The sequence below is a fragment of the Pelodiscus sinensis genome, chromosome 15, assembly GCF_049634645.1.
Source record: "Pelodiscus sinensis isolate JC-2024 chromosome 15, ASM4963464v1, whole genome shotgun sequence".
In the NCBI taxonomy this organism is placed as follows: domain Eukaryota; kingdom Metazoa; phylum Chordata; order Testudines; family Trionychidae; genus Pelodiscus; species Pelodiscus sinensis.
In genome coordinates, this window is record NC_134725.1 from 8884907 (window position 1) to 8905874 (window position 20968).

At 46.0% G+C, this 20968-nt stretch overlaps 2 protein-coding genes across 3 annotated transcripts; one reads left to right on the top strand and one right to left on the bottom strand.

The window, feature by feature from the left end:
• Positions 1-4000: 4000 nt before the first annotated feature.
• Positions 4001-15126, top strand: COQ5 (coenzyme Q5, methyltransferase). The gene is made up of 7 exons (XM_075898081.1): positions 4001-4206; positions 4810-4959; positions 7168-7392; positions 8850-8956; positions 9914-10002; positions 10256-10367; positions 12171-15126. The coding sequence occupies exons 1-7, from the start codon at positions 4038-4040 to the stop codon at positions 12270-12272; spliced, it is 954 nt and encodes a 317-aa protein (XP_075754196.1). The 5' UTR covers positions 4001-4037; the 3' UTR covers positions 12273-15126.
• A 957-nt stretch (positions 15127-16083) lies between these two features.
• DYNLL1 (dynein light chain LC8-type 1) lies at positions 16084-20915 on the bottom strand. 2 transcript variants are annotated; one of them, XM_075898086.1, is made up of 3 exons: positions 20775-20915; positions 19439-19576; positions 16084-16473 (listed from the first exon to the last, which is right to left on the bottom strand). In XM_075898086.1, the coding sequence occupies exons 2-3, from the start codon at positions 19568-19570 to the stop codon at positions 16336-16338; spliced, it is 270 nt and encodes an 89-aa protein (XP_075754201.1). In that variant the 5' UTR covers positions 19571-19576; positions 20775-20915; the 3' UTR covers positions 16084-16335. The 2 variants fall into 2 exon arrangements, with proteins under 2 accessions (XP_075754201.1, XP_006114820.1); XM_006114758.4 differs by lacking the exon at positions 20775-20915 and adding an exon at positions 20111-20207.
• Positions 20916-20968: the final 53 nt, after the last annotated feature.

Here is a 20968-nt window from a genome sequence, read left to right on the forward strand (position 1 = left end):
GGGCATTTGCAGAATGCCAGCCCAGCCAGAGGCCATAAGGAAAGAAGGAGTCTGATGGCCAGGCTATTGGTGAGCTGAACACTCCTACCAGGGGCTGATTTTCTGAACAGCGCTGGGAGTAGGATATACCCTGATGGGGTGGACATGGAGGAGCAGTGGTGTTTGGGGGACAGGTGAAGGGGCAAAACAGGGAAAGAACAGTTAGAGAGAGAGCATATAAAGGGCTGATGGGTGGGCAGCAGAGGCGACATGTAACTGGCTGCTACCTGGTCACATTCACTAATCACTGCAGTACATAGCTAGTGCCACCCAGAATCCGGACAGGAACAGGGCTCTGGTAGCTGAAAGCCAACACAGAGTGTATAGACCAATGCTGATGGACCATTGGGGAAATCAGCTGCTCGTGCTCTGCCACCAGTCTTGCACACCTACCTCCATCATGGGCCACTGGAGCCCCCCCCAAACACTTACCATTGGTGGGCAGGTGTATGGCAAGCAGGGATCTAGAAAGCATTGAGACATGCCAGTATTGGCGGCACTGAGGAAGCGGCACAGGGGGACACCCCTTTTTTCTGTTTCTTCTCCAAAGGGGGGGACCCCGCGATATTGTGCTGCCCTGGGCCCCGCAAAACTCTCATCCACCCCTGCCCAGCCCACACTGCTTCTAATACAGAGGCAACAAGGAGGGGGTAAATGTGAGTAGTCAACATGATTAACTGATAAGCCTAGGCTTATTGGTTGTCTAGTTGGCTACTCATTGACATCCTTACCAGAGATCTCTGTTGAATTGCCCACACCAATACTCAGATACTTTTCCTAACCTAATTAATTAATGTAATTCCCTTTATGGTATTTGGCTAGATCAATTTTTTCCTCCCATGGTGCATTATTTTACATTTATTAATATTAATTTAATCTGCCATCATGTTGCCCTTTCACCAGCTTCTTCAGGTCTTTATAGCATTCATCTTAGTCTTCACTGTCCATTACTGAATAATTCTGTGTGATCTACAAATTTTGTCACTTTCTAGTTCATCCCCTTTTCCAATTCATATGCCTGTACTAGTACTTTAGCACAAGGTAAAAATCAAGGTAGGAGGCAAAATATCAGTAAAGATTGTAGTTATTTCCATGGGGTTAAGTGTGCAGGATTCTGGGTCATGACAGAGATGCCATAAAATGCTGCCTCCCTTGAACAATCTCATAAATCTGAGGCAACATGCCCTATAATAACCCTGAGGGTTTGGGAGTGTCAGCTACTATCCCACATTTCTTGGAATCCAGAAGAAACTGCTTCATTTTAGCATATTAATTTCTAACAAAAAAAAGTATGGAAAGTTTCTAGTGGTCAACAAATTCTATAGGTAGTGTGTTGACCAAGAGGTGGATGTCTAAATATTAAGATGACTAATCCATCAGAAAAGTACTACTATCTATCTAGATACTTAGAAAGATAAAACAAATATAGTAAGTACAACATTACCTTTATTTAGAAATTTAATTTATTATGTCTGGTCATCATCAAGGAAGTCCAGTGGAAGAACAACATATTTAATTTAGTGTCTCCTTATTTTCATATGTATGAAGAAATCAGATACAACCATGGTATCTGTTTTTCTGCTTCTTCCTCAAGTCTCTTCACTTTCTTCCACACTGACCCATATAAATGGAATGCCCTCTCCAAACTTGTCCCCAAAACCTCCATTCTTTCTTTTAAATTATTCCTGAAGAGCCATTATTTCTACAAAACTGTATAAACTTAGCTAAATCATCAACTTATTTATTTAATCATGAGAGAACTACTCGTGAAAGGAGTTGTTAAGGAATAAACTTTAAACAGTTGTGAATACTGCTCACTAAGGCAACCAGGACCTACACATTTTTGCTCTCATGGAATCTCAGTGAAGTTAAAGAGGCTCAAAATAAAAAAGTCAAAGGGCCATGCAAAATTAAGTGCAGGATTGAAACTTAGTCTTATAAGCTATATCCCTTTGTTTATCTTTTTTGTTTGTGATTCTGCAAATTGTTCTACATGAGTGGATCCCCTGAGCCAATATGGATTTTGTAGAATCAGAGTCCTTGGACAGGCAGAAAATGGGTACCAAGCCTATCAGCTTGTTTTATTCCTCCCCTACCTTCCACTTGGGTCATTATCAGAAAAACATATAAACAGGTACTCTGGGAGGTAATTGAATGGAGGAAGCAATCTGTGAAAAAAATGGGAGACAGTGTGGGTACTCCAGTTAATTGAGATTAATTCTGAAAAAGGAGTAAAACAGGTTCAGAATAAGCCCTTTGAGATGTCAAACTCAATGACAAGGCAGGGGCTGTGTCTTTTTCTGGTCTGGGGAACTGTGCAACACCTTATTTTGCTTGCTAGCACCATGTAAATAATGTACACAGTGTTGGATAGTTGATATTTTCTTAGTTACACAAACTTAAGTACCTAAAAAAGAAATCAATAAGCAGGTCAGACAAGAATGAAGTAAACACATACTCACATACCTGAAATTTGTAATGGCATATTTAAATTTTACATGCAGTAATAATAGGGAATGGCTACCTCTGTGTTTCTACTTAGGCAAGGCTTTCAGTCACATTCAAACATATTCTAAATGCAGTGGTGGTTAAACTGGTTTATCAAGTTATGTGACTAACATATGAACATGACTATGGGATAGCCCCAAAGTTATTTAGGTGTATAACTTCCATTGAAATAAATACAAATTAGCTTATGTAAGTTAGGTTCCTAAATACATGTGTGGATTTAGGCCTTTATAACCATGCATATATGTTAACTATACATTGATACAAATACCCATATATGAAAACAAAATCAGCCTTAAATGAAGCCAGTTAAACATAACTAAAACTTATAACCTGCTAGAGATTCTTAGCTGGAGTGGAATATGAGCAGTTGGAAAGTAGCATACTAATTGCTGCTTTGCCTATATTTATTTTGCAACTCCTTCTGGCTGTGCTTGGTTCACTGATGTAGTGAGGGTTGAGGGCTCAGATGCAGAGGTGGAAAATACCTAAGTAGAAATAAATACTTCATTACACTACTCAAGTACATTTTTTTGGTATTTGTACTTTACTCAAGCAATTTATTTTTGGATACTTTGGCTTTTACTCAAGTAGTTTATTTAGAAATTATTGTACTTTTTACTCCACTACAATTTCTGGAAGTGCTTAGTTACTCACTACATTTATCACCCCACTAACACTTGTGCAAGCCAGTGATTTGCTCAAACGCGGCCACATGTGCATGGGTGCCATTTAAGAGCGGCTAGGAATAGTACCTATTAGAAATGAGCTCTAGAGAGAATGTTATGGATTGCAGGATTTCCTCACTATGCAGAACCCCAGGGACAGGCGAGGGGCCATGGATTAGGCCTTGCCTCTTGGGGCCACAGGGAGAGACATAACAGATATTGGTTGGAGGGCACGGGGAGGAGCCAGGGGGCCACAACCAGGAATTTCCCAACACCCCCCCCCAGTTTTGTGAACAATGCTGCCATACAGCCCACCTTCCCCCTCAGGGTCTCACCCCTCATCGGCCCTGACACCTCCCCATGTAAATTCAAACACCCCCCCAAATTCCATTCCTGGGGAGGCTACTGGCCACAACAAAAGGCAGCGGGGCGGGTGCCACAGTGCAGGGCCGCCAAGGTGACCTGCTGTCCCAACCTTTATAGGGACAGTCCCAATGTTTAGCGCTTGGTTTTATAAAGGCTTTGTATAGGCCCCACCCCTATCGGGGGGGGGGTAGTGCGGGGTGAGAGGGTCGCCAGTTCCTGGGAAGAAGGTGCCATATGGCACTAGGCCGCTGTTTCCTTGGTAACCCCCGCCTGCTCTGACGCGAGCCCCGCTACAATCAGCTAAAACCCGCCCTCGCTTCCGGCCAGTAAGACGCCCCCCTCCATTCTCCCACCCTCCTTTTGAGTTACATACGGGCTTTCCCATTGGCGGGCACCAAGGCGCCCCGTGACCGGAAGCAGCCCTCCGTGAGGGCAAAGGTCACGCTGCGTCCCAAGATGGCGGCCTCCATCGGAGCCGCTGTGGGCCGGCTGCTGCCCAGCAGCCGCCGCGGGGAGCTGCTGTCCGTAGGGCGCGGGCTCTTCAGTGCGGCGCGGTGCCTTGGCGCCGAGCGGGAGACGCACTTCGGGTTCAAGACCGTGTCGGAGGCGGAGAAAGGGGAGAAAGGTGCGGGGGGGGTGGCGCTGGGCACGGGCCCCGAGCTCGAGCTTTTAAGCCAGCTCCCCCCATGCAGCAGGTCAGCCTGCCCTCGCCTCCCACCCCCACCATGGGAGGACAGGCAACTCCATGGAGCCAGCATGTACAGAGAGCTGGCTTAAAAGCTGGCTCCCCGTGCATTTCAGCTCCTGTCTGCCCCCTGTGCTGATAGAGAGGCAGCAGCACAAGGGGCAGGTAGCTTCGCTGGAGCCGATATGTGCAGCCAGCCAGCCTGAAAACTAGCTTCCCATGTATACTGGCGCCCGTCTGTGCCCCAACCCTCTTCCCCTCTCCCCCTTGCTCTCTCTCTATCAGAGACAGCAGTGCAGAGTTGAGGGGGCAGGCGACTCCATGGGATCCGGTGTTGGGGCAAGTCAACTTGAAAGCCAGCTGCTTTCCCCCTCCCTCCCCTCTGCCTGCAGTAAGCCCAGACTTACTGATTAATCATATAGTTGTTTACACATTGACATCCCTAATAAACCTAGGAAGGGGCTAGTAAATATATAAAAGTAAGCTTAAATGGCATGCTACCCAAAGAAATATGTATTGCACTGTAATATAATTTTATTTCAGTTTACCATGTATTTGAAAGTGTGGCCAAGAAGTATGATATCATGAATGATTCAATGAGTCTGGGTATTCATCGTCTCTGGAAGGATACTCTGCTGCATCAAATGAACCCTTACCCAGGAACCCAGCTGTTAGATGTTGCTGGAGGGACAGGTATGTTCCATTTTATTTGTAGTACTACTAGGAATTAATACTATTTGATGGAGTAATGATTCCTTAATGTAGGACAAAAATTCATGTACCTGTAGATAAAAGTGGAAAATATAATTTCTGTTGTGTACACTGTGCTTAATTTCACATATTACAACAATTACATGACTTTAGAATAAGTATCGTATAGTGCATTGTTCCCAAAACTGTGGGGTGCACTGTCTTAGGGAGTTGTGGAGGAACAGTTGGGGGAGGGATGAGGTAGGAGAGCCACCCAGCCATGTTCTGCCCCCAGTTCTGCCCTGGCCTGACCCCAGGCCTGACCCTAGTTCTGGTCCCAGCTTTGGCTTCCATTTGTGGTTTCAGACTCCTGGATGGTAGGGGAAGAGGGACAGACAGATTACATTATGGTTAAGTAGAGATACAAATTACAAAATTTGGAGTCATCTGGTTTAGTGACTAAATGAACCGGAAGTCAGGAATACAGGCAGTCCCCGGGTTACGTACAAGATAGGGACTGTAGGTTTGTTCTTAAGTTGAATCTGTATGTAAGTCGGAACTGGCGTCCAGATTCAGACACTGCTGAAACTGACCGCCAGTTCTGACTTACATACAGAATCAACTTAAGAACCCCAGGCGTCCCCAAGTCAGCTGCTGCTGAAACTGATCAGCAGCTGATTCCAGGAAGCCCGGGGCAGAGCAACTCTGCCTGGGGCTTCCTGTAGTCAGCGCTGGTCAGTTTCAGCAGAAGCTGACTTGGGGACGCCTGGGGCAGAGCAGCTGGGGTGCTACTGGACCAACCCAGCAGCACCCCATCTGCTCTGCCCCAGACATCCTGATTCAGCCGCTGCTGAAACTGACCAGCAGCGGCTGAATCAGGACCTGGGGCAGAGCAGCTGGGGTGCTGCCGGGTTGGTCCAGTAGTGCCCACGGGCGCTGCAGGACCAATCGGCAGCGCCCCAGCTGCTCTGCCCCAGAGTCCAAAACAAAAGCCTGGTCTGCTGGGGGGGGGGAGCACACTAGCTGCGCCCCCCCCCCCCCCCCAGCAGACCAGGGACACGGGGAGCAGAGCCGCAGCGGCAGCGGGGTGCGGCGCCTCTGAGGCTTTGCTCTGGCGGGGGGTCCCGCGCCTCTGAGGCTTTGCCAGAGCAAAGCCTCAGAGGCGCGGGGAACCGCCGCTGCTGCCGCTCCAGTCTGGGTGCCTGTGGTCTGCTGGGGACGGTCCCCAGCAGACCACAGGCACCCGGACTGAAGCCAGAGGCGCGGGGAACCGCCGCTGCTGCCGCTCCAGTCTGGGTGCCTGTGGTCTGCTGGGGACGGTCCCCAGCAGACCACAGGCACCCGGACTGAAGCCGCAGCTGCGGGGGGGGTCCCGCGCCTCTGAGGCTTTGCCAGAGCAAAGCCTCAGAGGCGCGGGGAACCGCCGCTGCTGCCGCTTCAGTCAAAGCGGCAGCAGCGGCGGTTCCCCGCGCCTCTGAGGCTTTGCTCTGGCAAAGCCTCAGAGGCGCGGGACCCCCCCGCGGCTGCGGCTTCAGTCCGGGTGCCTGTGGTCTGCTGGGGACCGTCCCCAGCAGACCACAGGCACCGGGTCTCAAGGGGCAGCAGCAGCGGTTCCCACGCTTCTGAGGCTTTGCTCTGGCAAAGCCTCAGAAGCGCGGGAACCCGCCCGGTGCCCCTGGTCTGCTGGAGACGGTCTCCAGCAGACCAGGGGCACCGGAGCAGCTTACGAACGGGGCTTTCTCGCCCCGACTTCCGGGGTGAGAAAGCTCCGTTCGTAAGTGCGGATCCGACATAAGTCGGATCCGTGTAAGTCGGGGACTGCCTGTACTGGGTTGTATTTGCGTGCTCACTTGTTCTCACTCACATGCATGCATATGCTATGACCTTAAGCAGGCAACGAATTGCTCTGTCCCCTATCTGTAGAATGAGGATCCCCAAGGGGAAGGATTGAGTCTTAGTTTCCTAATGTTTTGAAGCACTCATGATCCTTGGACAAAACCTCTAGAAAAGCGAAGTATCACACTGATAGAAACTCTTTCAATTAACAGTAAGGGGGAAACAGACTTGTTAATTTTTCATTTAAATAATGAAAAAGAGCATATGGTTCCAATTTACCTAGACGTTAACAATTCTAACTTCCTGTTTAATATTTAATTTTTCAGTATCTGAAAATATTCCATATCTGCCATTCACCTTTCTAAACCAATGCAGGTGACATAGCCTTCCGGTTTATCAATTATATTCGTTCCCAATGGGATCACCAGATCAGACAGAAACTGAAATCCCATCAGAATTTATCATGGCAGGAAATCTCTAAGAGTTACCAGCAAGAGGAAAATGAATTGCCAGGAGGCTCCCAAGTGGTGGTTTGTGATATTAACAAGGAAATGCTAAAGATTGGAAAGCAGAAAGCACAACACCTTGGCTACTCTGAAGGTAATCTCTGTATAATATCACTTCTGTATTGGGTCTCTGAATGACAGAAATTTAGATTTAAAACAAAAATTCCTTGTGTAGCAATTGTCCAAAATTCTACTTCTTTATTTGCCTGGAGCAGTAACTTTTCTGAAGGGCAAATATCAGGTGTAGGTTTTCTTTATCCTCAATAGCATGGAGAGAGTAGGTAAGTAAGCTGTTGCACTGGTGCTGGCCAGTTGTCATGACAGGTCTGCAACCCTGAGTTATGCTCTCTACATAGGCACAGTTAGTGTCTTCAGTACTTGTATCCCTTTGAAAAGGAGAGTCTGGGGATTTTTTACTTCTCCTTCAGTCAGACACTGAGCAAAATACATCAGTGCAATTCCATTGAATACAGTGAGCTGCATAGATATGAAACGGGAAAGTTGATTCTAAGTATGTGGCTATGCCACAGATCTCATGGGCTTAAACTGCAGCAAGGGAGGTTTAGGTTGAACATTAGGAAAAAGTTCCTCACTGTCAGGGTAGTCAAACACTGGAATAAAATGCCCAGGGAGGTTGTGGAATCCCCATCTCTGGAGATATTTAAGAGTAGGTTAGATAAATGTCTATTGGAGATGGTCTAGACAGTATTTGGTCCTGCCATAAGAACAGGGGACTGGACTTGATGACCTTTCGAGGTCCCTTCCAGTCCTAGTATTCTGTGATTCATAAGGGATACTTTAAGAATCAAGACAATAAATAAAAAGTCACTATATATATATATATATATATATATATATATAATATACACACACACACACACACACACACACACACACACACACACACACACACACGTGTATATATACACACACACACACACACACACGTGTATATATACACACACACACACACACGATAACTATAATAATTTCCACAGAGAATAGGTTGTAGTGCTTGGAGAATCTGAATTATATTGGCTATTTAGTTTGCAGGTCAATGGACTAGTGATATCTAGAAATTCTTTTGTGGGGCCATATTCTTCCTATCAGGATTAATTTAAATAAGACTAAAAAATAAATTTTACTTGATGCACAGTATTTGTAGGATAATTGTTTGCCCTCTCCCACTTTTTAATTACAGAAACATTCCTTAAATAAGATTTATTATGTGTATGTAAATGTGGTATATTTTATTTAATGCATTCAGTTTTAAATGGGCTGGTATTACATGTTTTTTTTAACCCATTGTTTCAAATTAAAGATTTATCAATAACAACTGGAAGATGGTAAGTTTCAACATTAAAAAATTATGTACAATATTTTTTCCAAACAAAATGAAGATCTTCTGAAAGTATTCTGGGATCTGTTGCTGAGCAGCTCCTAGTATGTATGTTGTATTGTGGTGGTAGTGGTGTATGTGTTTTTTTTGTTTTTTTGGGGGGGGGGAGTGTGTGGATTTTTTTTGTTTATTTGTTTGTTTGGTTTTTTTAGGCTTGTCCTGGGTGGTTGGGAATGCTGAAGAGCTACCCTTCATTGACAACAAGTTTGATGTTTACACAATTGCTTTTGGAATACGGAATGTAACTCATATTGACCAGGTAAGCAGGGACAGCATGTCCTGGGATATACAGTTCACCTGAGCTTTCTGGGTACCAAAAAAAAGAAGAAAACCTAAATATCCTGTTCTTCTAAGAGCAACATAGTCTTCACATTTTTACCATGGTGACATATATGGTATAAATACTTGCATACATTTTTCTGAAAAGCTGATTAGCCCTTAAAAATTAAAAAAAATATTTGTAATCACTCTAGCAAGTAATATCAACTGTTCTAATTGGGACCTAGTATTTTGAGACTGATTGATTGTACTGCATGAGAGGATATTATTGATCTTTTTTGGGGGGTGGGTGGGAATCTCTTCACAAACTGGTAAGTATACGTAATGTTCTATGCCCTGAGAGATGCTTTGAATCCCTTAAAGTGTAATTACTTGTTCAAACAACTGATGAAAGTCTTTCTGCATGTCAGCTTTTTTTTTGCTTTGTTTTTTGTAATGTTGTTTCACCATCTTCAGGAAGGTGGATGTAGCTTGAAATGTTATGAATCTTGGAATACTTGCTAATATGCTGCGATACCTCATGTTTAATACAGTCTTAATAAAGAAGGCCAATCACTTCCTGAAAGCAAAAGATTTTTATTTAAAAATATAATGATGTGCAGCTATATTGAGCCTCTCTGACCTAACATGAGTGAGTTGAGTTCAACCTGACAGAAAAAGACTTGTTAATTCAGATTTTTGTCTAATTTAAAACATACTTGTAGTTTGAGGCCCATAATGGATAGGTAGGTGGTATTATTATCCAAGTCTAAATATTTAAAGTTTCCTATGAAAATCCCAGGCTATTTGGTAACATTAACCAGAACAGACTCTTTCACTTGCTTGGACTATGCCCAACCCAAAGATGTCCAACATCCATGTTTCATCTCCTTGTGAGATATTAGGCTGGCTGCTTCCCTACAAAACAGTCTGTTCATCTACTTTTGATCTCTCTCAGGCTCTTCAGGAGGCATATCGTGTGCTGAAACCAGGAGGGAGATTTCTGTGTCTCGAATTTAGTCAAGTCAACAACCCCCTTATTTCCAGGTTGGAATATGACAATTTATTTTCTCTTTATTTTTATCCCCCACACAATAGTTTTTCTTGAGCTGTGATAAAAACGTGGAAGAAGAGTCAGAAGTCCTTGAAACACTATCACATGTTTAAATCCAAATTCTGTGGAAGTCCACAGCAAACATGATATACAGAGACTAATTCCACTTTAGGGAAAAGTTAGTCCTAGTAGGATTTTTTTTTTTAAGTCTGCATGTTAACCTGTGTTGCTTGTCTTTCTGGGCAGGCTCTATGACTTGTATAGTTTCCAGGTAATCCCTGTTCTGGGTGAAATTATTGCTGGAGATTGGAAGTCCTACCAGTATCTTGTGGAGAGCATCCGATGCTTTCCAGCCCAGGTAAGAAGGCACTGCTTGAATATTTAGTGTATAAATTGATACCATGAGGACAGCTGGATTAAGAGACTAAGCCTTTAAGATACATGGTAGTATTCTTCTTCTAACTGCAAATTAGAGATGTTAGCATATAATTGAATAGCTGCATAATTGCATGAAATTTTAGCAGTTATGTGACTTTTTAATAATCCCTGGGGGTGGGGTTGGCAGCCAGTATGCTTCCAGCTGCACTCCTGGGGAGCCCCCTGTCACCCCATTTTGCTGCCTCTGTATTAGAGGCAGCAGTGTGTGGGGTGGTGCAAATGGCAGAGCTGGTGCTGGGAGAACAGACTTTTTAAGGCGGCTCCCCCCCCAGCACTGGATCCTGCCTCCCCTCCCACCTGCTGCCCCAGTACGAGGCAGGGTGGGTAGGTGTGTTCGTAGAGCTGGCACATGCAGGGAGTGTGCTTGAAAGCCTGCTTCCTATACATATCAGCTCCCAGCTGCTCCTGTCACCCTCTGCACTGCTGCCACTCTATCAGAGGCAGTAGCACAGAAGTAGGGTGGGTGGGCAGTTGGATCCACCTTTTAAACCAGCTCCTCATGATCACTGGGTGGTATCCCCCCCACTTCTGATACAGAGGCAGTGGGGGAGGGAAGTGCGTATAGTTAACAAGATTAACTGATAAGACCAGACTTATCCGTTAATCTTATAGTCATCTACACTATTGCCGCTCCGCGTCTCCCTGGTCTGCTGGGGGGGAGAGGCTGGGGCGCAGCTAGTGCGCTTCGCCCCCCCTCCCCCGCCCAGCAGACCAGGCTTTTCTCGCCGACGCCTAGGGTAGAGCAGCTGGGGTGCTGCTGGGTTAGTCTGGTAGTGCCGACCCGCGGCGCTACTGGATCAACCCGGCAGCACCCCAGCTGCTCTGCCCCAGGCGTCCCCAAGTCAGCCGCTGCTGAAACTGACCACTGCCTTACTACAGGAAGGGGCTTCCTGTAGTCAGCCGCGGGTCAGTTTCAGCAGCGGCTGACTTGGGGACACCTGGGGCAGAGCAGCTGGGGTGCTGCCGGGTTGATCCAGTAGCGCCGCGGGTCGGCACTACCAGACTAACCCAGCAGCACCCCAGCTGCGCTGCCCTAGGCGTGTCCGATTCAGCTGCTGCTGGTCAGTTTCAACAGCGGCTGAATCTGGACGCCTGGGACAGAGCAGCTGGGGCGCTGCCGGGTTGGTCCCTGCAGCGCCACACTTCGGCGCTGTGGGGACCAACCTGGCAGCACCCCAGCTGCTCTGCCCCAGGTGTCTCCAAGTCAGCTGCTGCTGAAACTGATCAGAGGCTGATTCCAGGAAGCCCGGGGCAAAGCAGCTCTGCCTCGGGCTTCCTGTAGTCAGCCGCTGGTCAGTTTCAGCAGCGGCTGAATCGGGGACACCTGGGGTACAATATGTACCAGTTCCGACTTATGTACAAATTCAACTTAAGAACAAACCTACAGTCCCTATCTTGTATGTAACCCGGGGACTGCCTGTATATATGAGGGAGAGTGTGTCATGAAAGTAAACTAAGAAGTGTTGTTTGCCCCTTCACAAAACACAAGAATGAGAGGTCACTCAATGAAATCAATAGGCAGCAGGTTTACAACAAACTTAAAGTACTAGAGGTTGAACCTCTCTGGTTTAGGACTCTCTGGTCCAGCAATATCAGATGTTGTTCTGTTGACTTCCTCTTGTAGTATCTAGTACCAGCCACTGTCAAAAGACAAGATACTAGACTAGATGGAGTATTTGTCTGACGTCATATGGCCATTCTTAAATTCTCTACTATGTTTCAGGAGGAGTTCAAGGCAATGATTGAAGATACAGGTTTTCTGAAGGTGGAATATCAGAACTTAACATCAGGCATTGTAGCTATTCACTCAGGTTTCAAACTATAAATCTTCTACACTGCAAAACTCTTGAAGGATAAAGGGTATTTCCCTTAGAAAGCTAAAAGCTATATGACTCCAAAACTTCCCTGCCAAGACAGATGTGGGGAGGGATAAAGGAAGAATTGGCCCCCCTCTGCAGAACCTAGACTTCAGATTCAGGGTTTCTGAAAAATTAAAATGTGTGTTCCTACAACCAGCTGAGGACCTGAAAACCCTCTATCTACTAGGCATTTGTGTTAGTGTGGTTAAAGAGATACCTTGATGCCTGGTATATACTCTCTGTCAATTGATTACTCCCAAAGCCTCAAAGACAGTGACTTTTGTACTTGGCAGTTTTTGATAACTTCTAAACTACTGTGTGAGGATGTGGCAAAAATTAAATCCAAGCTTGTCTGTGTGTATTTTATACACCAGTAAAAGAACTGGTTGAAGGTAGACATGAACCAGTTAGCCTTCAATCCTGCTATCAGTGATTGCCAACCTGTCCATCGTGATCTACTGGTCATTCGCAGAGGCACTGCCACTCGATCTCAACGCAGTGCTCCCACCACACCCTTCTTCCCACCCACTCACAATGAAGAGCCTGCACTGGCACTTCAGACTCCTGCTCCTTGGAGCTAGTGCTGGCTTCTTGCTGCAGGGGAGAATGGGTGAGTGGCTTCTCAAGAAGTGTGCATGCACTCTGCTCCTCCCCTCTCCACAGCAGAATGTGTGCTTTCTTATCTGCCTTTCCTTCCCCTGTGCTGCTGGGGGCAATTTAAGTAGGTGGCAGAGGATCCAAAGTGGCTGGATTTCTTAAAGAAGCCACATGTGCGCTTCTTCCAGCGCTGTCTGCAGAGCCTGCCCAAAAGATCCTTGTCCCTGGAGATCCCCAGGTACTGGCTGAGCTGCCCCGCTCCTTCTCCCCTGCCCACACATCCATCAGCACTCTGCCCCCTCTTCCCTAGACAGACACCCTTCAGCACCCTGTTTCAGCTCCTTCTTTCCTGGCCAGATGCCTACCTCCAGCTTGCTGCTGTACCCTACTTCCCACCCAGATTCTGCACTCCTATCCCATTCGCTGGCAGCTCTGTCCCACAAACTGGAACCCTTATTTTTGGCTCCACCCCGGAGCCTGAGGGCCCCTCACCAAATCCATTAACTTTGGAACCCCAGAAGAGTTAATCTGGCCTGAGGCTTTGAACCTCTGTCCTACCTCCTCTTCTCCTCCACCATCCAATGTGGCTGGAGTGCCAGGGGAGTGAGGTCTCAGTTGGGGCCATACCAGTGAGGGTTGCAGGGTTTTTGAGGGGTTGTTTTTTTGCATTGCACTTGTGAGGTGCCCAGCTGACTTTTCTGTGAGTCAGTGGCTCCTGACCCAAAAAAGTTCCTCATTCCTCCCATAAAAAAAGACAATGTTGAAACCTTTTGTGTTGGATATAATTTAAATATGAAACCTGGACAGCAAGCCCCCAATTGGGGTCCATCCCCCACCTGGCCGAAGTGCCATAACACTCCTGCACCCACAAACACCTCAACCCTGAGCCCATCATACACCTGAACCCCTGGACATCCCCAAACTCCTGCACCCCCACATCTCCAGTCTTGTGCCACAATACTCCTGCACCACCCACACACCACATACCTGTGTCGATAGCCCGTCATATAGCCAACCACCCTGCCCTCCTCATGAACCCCAACAAACTCCTACACCCCCACATCCACAAGTCTATGGCTTGCTCAGCACCCCAACCCTCCATCTCACTCCAACACTCTCCAGCCTGGAGCCCCCTCCCTGAGCCAGCATCCTCTTCTGCACCTCCTCCTGCACCCAAATTCCCTCCCAGACCTTGCACCTCTCACCCCTCACCCAGATCCCTCATTCCCACCCCAGAGCCTGCACCTCCTGTCTCAATCCAGTGAGAGTAAGGGATGGGGACAATAAGTGATGGAGAGGGTGGGGCCTCAACGAAGAGATGGGGTAGATCTTGGCTTGCCCTGACATTTAAAAAGAGATCTTGGGTGTGAAAAGGTTGGAGACCACTGCTCTATATACTACAATGAAATAAAGACTCCAGGGTGCATGTTTGGAAATATGGGTGACTTGAGGCTTTTTGTATATTTATTTTAAAGATCTTATTACATTCTTGTATATCTTTCACTTTTTTATGGTAAAATGTCTCACTGATTTGAGAATTCTTTTGCAGATGTATTTCCTCATTGATAGGGATAAAGTCCTGAAAGTGCCTGCTCACTTTATAGCACTTTCTCTCACAGCATAATGGTGGCTGTGCCTCAAAAGTTAATTACACTATCCATCAAATACATGATATAAGACAAAGTAATCTTTTACTAGTTTACTTCTGTATCCCTTGATTGACAAGTTACTGCAGCAGTCTCTTTGAATTGGGATAAGGAAAAACTAGGAAACTTTTATATTGAAAATCTATCCTCTTATTGTCCATACTTACCCCTTATCAGAGCTGGATTAACTCTTGTGGGGCAGTGGATTTTGTGCAGCCCCGTAGACCAGTTGTTCCCACTGCTGGGCTACGAACCAATGGCTGTGGCATAGTGCCAGGCCACACCCATGCTGGTTGCTCCAGGCCCAGGGCATACCCTTGGTGCATGACCAGCAGCTGCCAGACCTGAAGTTGGCTGTTCAGATACACCCTGAACTCTGGCAACCAGATGCCTGTGTTCTCTGCTGGGTTCTGCCCCAGTCCAGCTGGACCTCTGCTGCCTGCTATGCCTCAGCATGTGAGGCCACCCAGGAAAGGCAGAACTCAGCTCCAAGCAAGTTGGGATGTGTGTTTACCTACGTGAAGCTGAATTTGACCAGTTATTATGTAAACTTCAAATAAATATGTGAAAAGATGCAGTAGAAGTAGTCTCATTAAATAGTGTGTAAGTATGTTTAATTTATGCTATTAATCATATCAATAATATCTTCAGTTATGCAAACAGTATTAATGGCTTAAGATAAGAAAGGAAAGGATTCCTTTAACAACTTTTTTAGTGTTGTATATATCTGCAAACTCTGGTCTTACCAATTTATGCAAATGAATTTTGCATAAAGAATATGCAAATAAAATGTTACCAGTCATCCAAAAGTTTTAATGGATTTGCTAGTATAAAAAAGGTTGGGAACAACTGCCCTCTGCTGAAGTGGGGCCAAAAATGAGGGATTCTATGTGCAGGAAGAGTAGGCTGGGAGTGAAGGGTCTGAGGGGAGGCTGGCACTGTGTGCAAGATCTGGGTAGGAGTGCAGGGCCTGAGTGGGAAGAGATGCAAGGTCAGGGAGGGAAGTAAAGGAGCACAGTAGACATGCATTCTGAGAAAAAGCTAGTTTGCAGCAAAGCCAGCTGGGGCTCTAGCTAGGACACCTATTTGTCATCCTAACATCCTTAGAACTAGTCCTTCTTACTGGGGTTATGTAGTACCTATCCTAATAGAAGTCTAATAACTTTTTGCAAGTGAAATAAATGGCTTATGATTCACTGTTCTGCCACTGGACAATATTACAAGACGGTAGATGTATTGGCACAGAATGATACAGTTGTAAACAAAGTGTTTAGGTGAGCAAATAAAAGGCATATGAGCTTCAAAGTTGATGTCTAGACACCTCACAAATTACCACTCCAGGATCAAAGGTACCATGCCAGTACTGAAGTTTTCTATACGAGTAGTGTTAGCCTTAGAGCGAATTTTAGGTCGACAAATAAGCTCACTTCATGAAATATTTCACTTGTTTTCAGGGGAAGACCACAGTACAAGAATCAATGTAGGGCTAAGTGCACTTATGGGCTCTAAAACTATTAGAATAAACTCTTAAAGGTTGAGCATACCCAACAGTTTTATTCAAAAGGGAAGTAGGTTTCTGGAAAGAAAATAAATACAAGAGACTTTTTTGCTATTTTTTATAGCCACAATGAAAACAAACTGGTACAGAGGAGTACCGGTCCATTACCACAACAAAAGGTTTGAAGAGCAAGGTTTGTTCCCTCAGGAAGCCTTAAGATTTCAGTCTATTTGGAGTCAGTGTGCAGTCCTGGAACTGGAGGCAAGTTTGGATAGCACAGTTTGTGCTCTAACCAGATTTGAAGAGGAGAATAGCAACTTGGCCTAGGTAGAAATAGATGAAGTGCTTAGTTTCATGAGTCACATAGCTGCCGAAGTTCCTTCCCACAATGCAGTGCCAAGTGGGGTTGTACTTCTTGTCAAACTCCTAGAAGGGGGGGGGAGGAGAGAGAAAAAAAAGTTACAAAAGCAGAACTGCCATGAACACCTGATCATTATTGTTCTGGTAAAACGTGTGGCAAGATTGGAAAAGATTCCAACATATATTACCAAAGATGTTCCAGCATGTTCTGGAAAGCAGTCAAGAAACAAGTTCCCCAGAGACAAATGTCCAGCCAACTCCTCAGCCTGGAGTCAACTAGCTCAAATGAACCATCAGCTGATTTAAGTGGCCATTCTTTGGCAGGAGAAAGGAGGTAGGGGGAAACTACATTGACAAAGTAGTAGCATAAGATTCCTGGCCATTCTTCAGCCAGAGGATTCCTACTGTAAGAAGGCAAACAGTCAAATCATCTCTCATTCTCTATGTACAGCATTAACCCCTGAAGACCAAAGAAAGTAGCACTGGATTGGGGGAAAAATCCTTCCTGGCTTAATCTTTGTCATACTCCTGGAACTTGTGATAGAGACCTTTTCTAAGTATTCACTTAGCTTTTTCAGTTAGGTGAAGTTGTTACATGGAAATAAAAGGTAACTGATTTATACCTGTAGTCAATCTATTTTTCTATAGTTAGATTTGTTTTATCTAAATCACTGTGTTGAGACTGAAGTAGTTTGGGATAAGATCTGTAAATATTTTATATTGATGTCAGACTTCCTATGATCTTGTATAGTCCAGATGGATGCGGAGCAGTACAACGTACACTGTAGGATGGGGAGAGTCAAGGGCTGGAAGTTACTGATATTGCCCTACACCTCATTGTAATTCATGAGTGGCTACCTTATCACACTCATACAGCTTAGATGAGTAATTTACATGTTGGGGGCTGAGAGAAGATCAGGAGTGGTTATTCTCTCAGTGAAGTAGGGTTAAATACCCCAGATTAGGGAATTAAGGGGACAGCTGTCCATCAGTCCAGACTCTACTGATTAGTCACAACTGCCCACTTGCCAAGTCTTGCAGGAGTCAAGCCAGTTTACTTGAAGTACTGTCCTCTTCAATCCAAGAATCTAGCGCACTTCAGTAGATCCTTAGCACACTAGGTTTCAAGCTATGGTTTCTTAAGCAGCAACAGGACAAAGCCTTTGCTAGAGCTCTATAAAAATTATTAGCCAAGCAGTAAGTGAACATGGAGGAGAGGTGACCTAGGATCTCACAAACTGGCACCCATAATTGAAGTGCAGAATACTTAGGGAGTTCCAGTGAGTACATTATGCTAGTTTGCATCATCTTATTTCATGAGATCCTAACTGGAGAGTTAGTTCAGAGCATAACAAACCTTTATACTAAAATACCTTCACTTCATTTAATAGACTGTTTATCCACTCAGGGCTCGCCTGCCGCATGGTTCTGCGCTCTGCACATGCACAGATTGCTCTGCGCTGGCTCTTCTGGGTTGTATTCTACTCGCCACTGGCAAGTAGATTACATTATTTGTTGATCTCTGTACCCACTTATGGCTAGCAAAACCTGAAGGACTAGTGTGATGACCAGAACAATCCAGACTTGTTAAAGTGCTTTATATACGTATCCATACATAATTGCCCTGAAATGTTGTGCTTTGGGCCAAGCAGAGGTGTCCATCTGTTTTGTATTCAACCACTATATTAGGCCTCTAGGCTAATACTTTCACTGTCTTATCACATCTGCCACTGGGAAGGTATACCAAAGTTTAGCAAAGAGATAAAGAATTGTTTTATAGTAAATTAAACTGACATTTCTGCTATAATAAAATCACTGAAAGTGTTTTTTTTTTTTAAATGAAAGTTTGCTGTTCTCCTTGGAAATAGCACTAAGTTGAACCAACTCAAAAGACAGTTTAAGGAGAGCATTTGACTGACATTTATTCATGGTCAATTATTTCTGCTTATAAGTCTGTTCCTCTCAGCACTTTAACCCCCTCACTCTTATAGCAGGCCAGTCTCTTCCATTAGCAATTCCAATTCAACAAACTGTAGAAGTATGAATAGTTTCCTAACTTTGTTCAAAGGCAACATCCATGTTCAGCTTCTGCCAATAACTGCTCCGCTCTTAGAATAAGCTAGGATAAGAAAAAATAGCCGAAGGAAAGAAGAGCAGTTACCAAACCCAAGGAAGTTGCTATCTTCACAGGAATGGTGTACAGGCGACCAACTTGTGACAGAATTGGTTCCCAGGGAAGCATTGCAAATCGGGGGTGTCGTAACTAATACCTTCATTGACAATAAGCGCCATGTGCTGTCCTAAATGCAGGCCGAGGACATAAGTCAGGGGTTTTTGACCCCTTCTGCACTTTGAAATATAACTGAGTACAGAGGGTCGCAACTCAGGAGGTCACAACTTGGGGGTTTCCTGTAATATTATTTTGCAAATGAAGGCTTTTGTATACAACTTCAGTTGAGCTGAGCACCTAGTAGGGCTTCATCGTTCTCTTCTGGACTCCTTGAACACTAGGGGAACATCTAAACTACATTCCTCTTCCAAAAGAGGAATGTAAATGAGCTTAATCAAAAATGCAAATTAAGCATGGATTTACAAATTTCATGCTTCATTTGCATAATCAACCAAGAGCACTTTTTCAAAAACATGTTTTTTGAAAAAGAAACCGCAGTCTAGACAGGGTTCTTTGCGGGGGCAGGAGGGTGAGGGGGGGGGGAGAGAGAAGAGGACTTTTCGGAAGAACCCATATTCCTGAAAAAAAATGAGGAACACGGGTTCTTTTGAAAAAGGGTTCCTCCCTCCCCCAAAGAACCCCGTCCAGACTGCAGGTTTTTTTGAAAAAAAAAAACTTTTTTTGAGTAAAGCGCTCTCGTGCAGTTATGCAAATGAAGCACGAGATTTGTAAATCTGTGCTTTATTTATATTTTTGATCAGGTTCCTCTTTCGGAAGAGGAATGTGGTTTAGATATAGCCTAGGTTCTAAAACATGTATATCCAGCAAGAGAGGAAAAAAGCTATTACAACAGTCATTTACCTTCTTTATGTGAGCTGCAATGTCCTTCTCAATGTTGTATTTCTCCAGGGCCTGAGTGGCACACTCTACTGAATCTTGCTGCATCTCTTCAGACATATCCGCATTCTTGATTACAGCCTTTCGATCACACATGGTTACCTAAGAAGCAGTGCACAAACTCACACAATATAACTTGAAATAGCAGTAGGAGAATCCATCACCCTAAACTCCTATAGACAGTTAAACAGACTTGGGCTTGTACAATCCATGGCTGCGTCTAGACTGTCAAGCTTTTCCGCAAAAGCAGCTGCTTGTGGAAAAACTTGCCAGCTGTCTACACTGGCCGCTTGAATTTCCGCAAGAACGCTGAGGATCGCATGTAAGATTGTCAGTGTTCTTGCAGAAATGCTATACTGCTCCCGTTCAGGCAAAAGCCCTCTTGTGCAAATGCTTTTGCGCAAAAGGGCCAGTGAAAATTGTGATCGGGGCTTTCTTGTGCAAAACCACATCTAGATTGGGATGGACGCTTTTCCGCAAAAAGTGCTTTTGCGGAAAAGCATCCGTGCCAATCTAGACGCTCTTTTCCACAAATGCTTTTAACGGAAAAACTCTTCCATTAAAAGCATTTGCAGAAAATCATGCCCGTCTAGACGTACCCATGATTTTTATGGTGCTTATAGCTTAAGAACACACCTCCTCAAATCAAGCAGAACTCAGCTTCCAGCCAGTGATACAAGTCACGGGCAATGAAGTAATCTAGATGTAGTTTCTCCTCTGTAGTATGCTGGGACCAGCTCCTTCAGCTGAAAGGAGGGAGGAAAGCATGCGTGGGAGCATTTTCAGTTTCACTATTCAGGATTTATTTCCTCAAGAGAAAAGGCTGGAATCACTTTTTGGCTTTTCAGCTGCACTGCAAGCTTACCAGTAAACCGATACCAGCTCCGCGGCTGGTACCCGCAGGGGTGGCCGCCTACAGGTTGAAGGCGCAGAAAGGGGAAGCTTAGAAGGCGGGGAGCGGTGCTCGCGCGTGTCCGGCCCCTCTCCCCGGCGCAGCTCGAGCTGGGGACGGCCCCTGACAGTCCCACCGCCCGGTCGTGGGACCTCGGGCAGCCCCGCACAAGCCGCCACGCTGCTATCGCCGCCCCCTAGCCCAAGAGGGGCTCTTCTCCCCTCCCCCCCATCGGAGCCCCCCCCCCGGCAACACCCCCGCCCCCTCAGCAAGTTCCCCCAGCTCCACTGCGGACCCCCCCATCAGTCGCACAGAACCAGCGCCCCTCCCCCCAGCCTGGGGCAGGGCTCGCGCGCGGCCAGGTGCCCCCCCCCCCGTGAGCGGTGCTAGGGCCCGGGCGGGACTCACCGTGTGCTGGGCGGCTCCGAGCGCGGAGGGAAGGGATGGGGCGGGCGGGCAGGCAGCGTCTCCAGCAGCGCTCGCGCGGCCAGCTCTCCGATGTGACTGAAGCTGGCGGCGCCGCCTCCCTGTAGTCTAGTACTGCCCGCCACGCCCCCCCGCCGCTGAGACGCGCCCGCGCGCCCCCGACCATTGGCCGCGGC

Excerpts from the sequence above, each read along its gene's own strand:
- COQ5 (XM_075898081.1), top strand. The coding sequence starts at position 4,038 with ATGGCGGCCTCCATCGGAGCCGCTGTGGGCCGGCTGCTGCCCAGCAGC. Across the intron at positions 4,960-7,167 it reads AGATGTTGCTGGAGGGACAG|GTGACATAGCCTTCCGGTTT; the intron begins GTATGTTCCATT and ends AAACCAATGCAG. Across the intron at positions 10,003-10,255 it reads AACAACCCCCTTATTTCCAG|GCTCTATGACTTGTATAGTT; the intron begins GTTGGAATATGA and ends CTTTCTGGGCAG.
- DYNLL1 (XM_075898086.1), bottom strand. The coding sequence starts at position 19,570 with ATGTGTGATCGAAAGGCTGTAATCAAGAATGCGGATATGTCTGAAGAG. Across the intron at positions 16,474-19,438 it reads TTGCAGCTCACATAAAGAAG|GAGTTTGACAAGAAGTACAA; the intron begins GTAAATGACTGT and ends CCCCCCTTCTAG.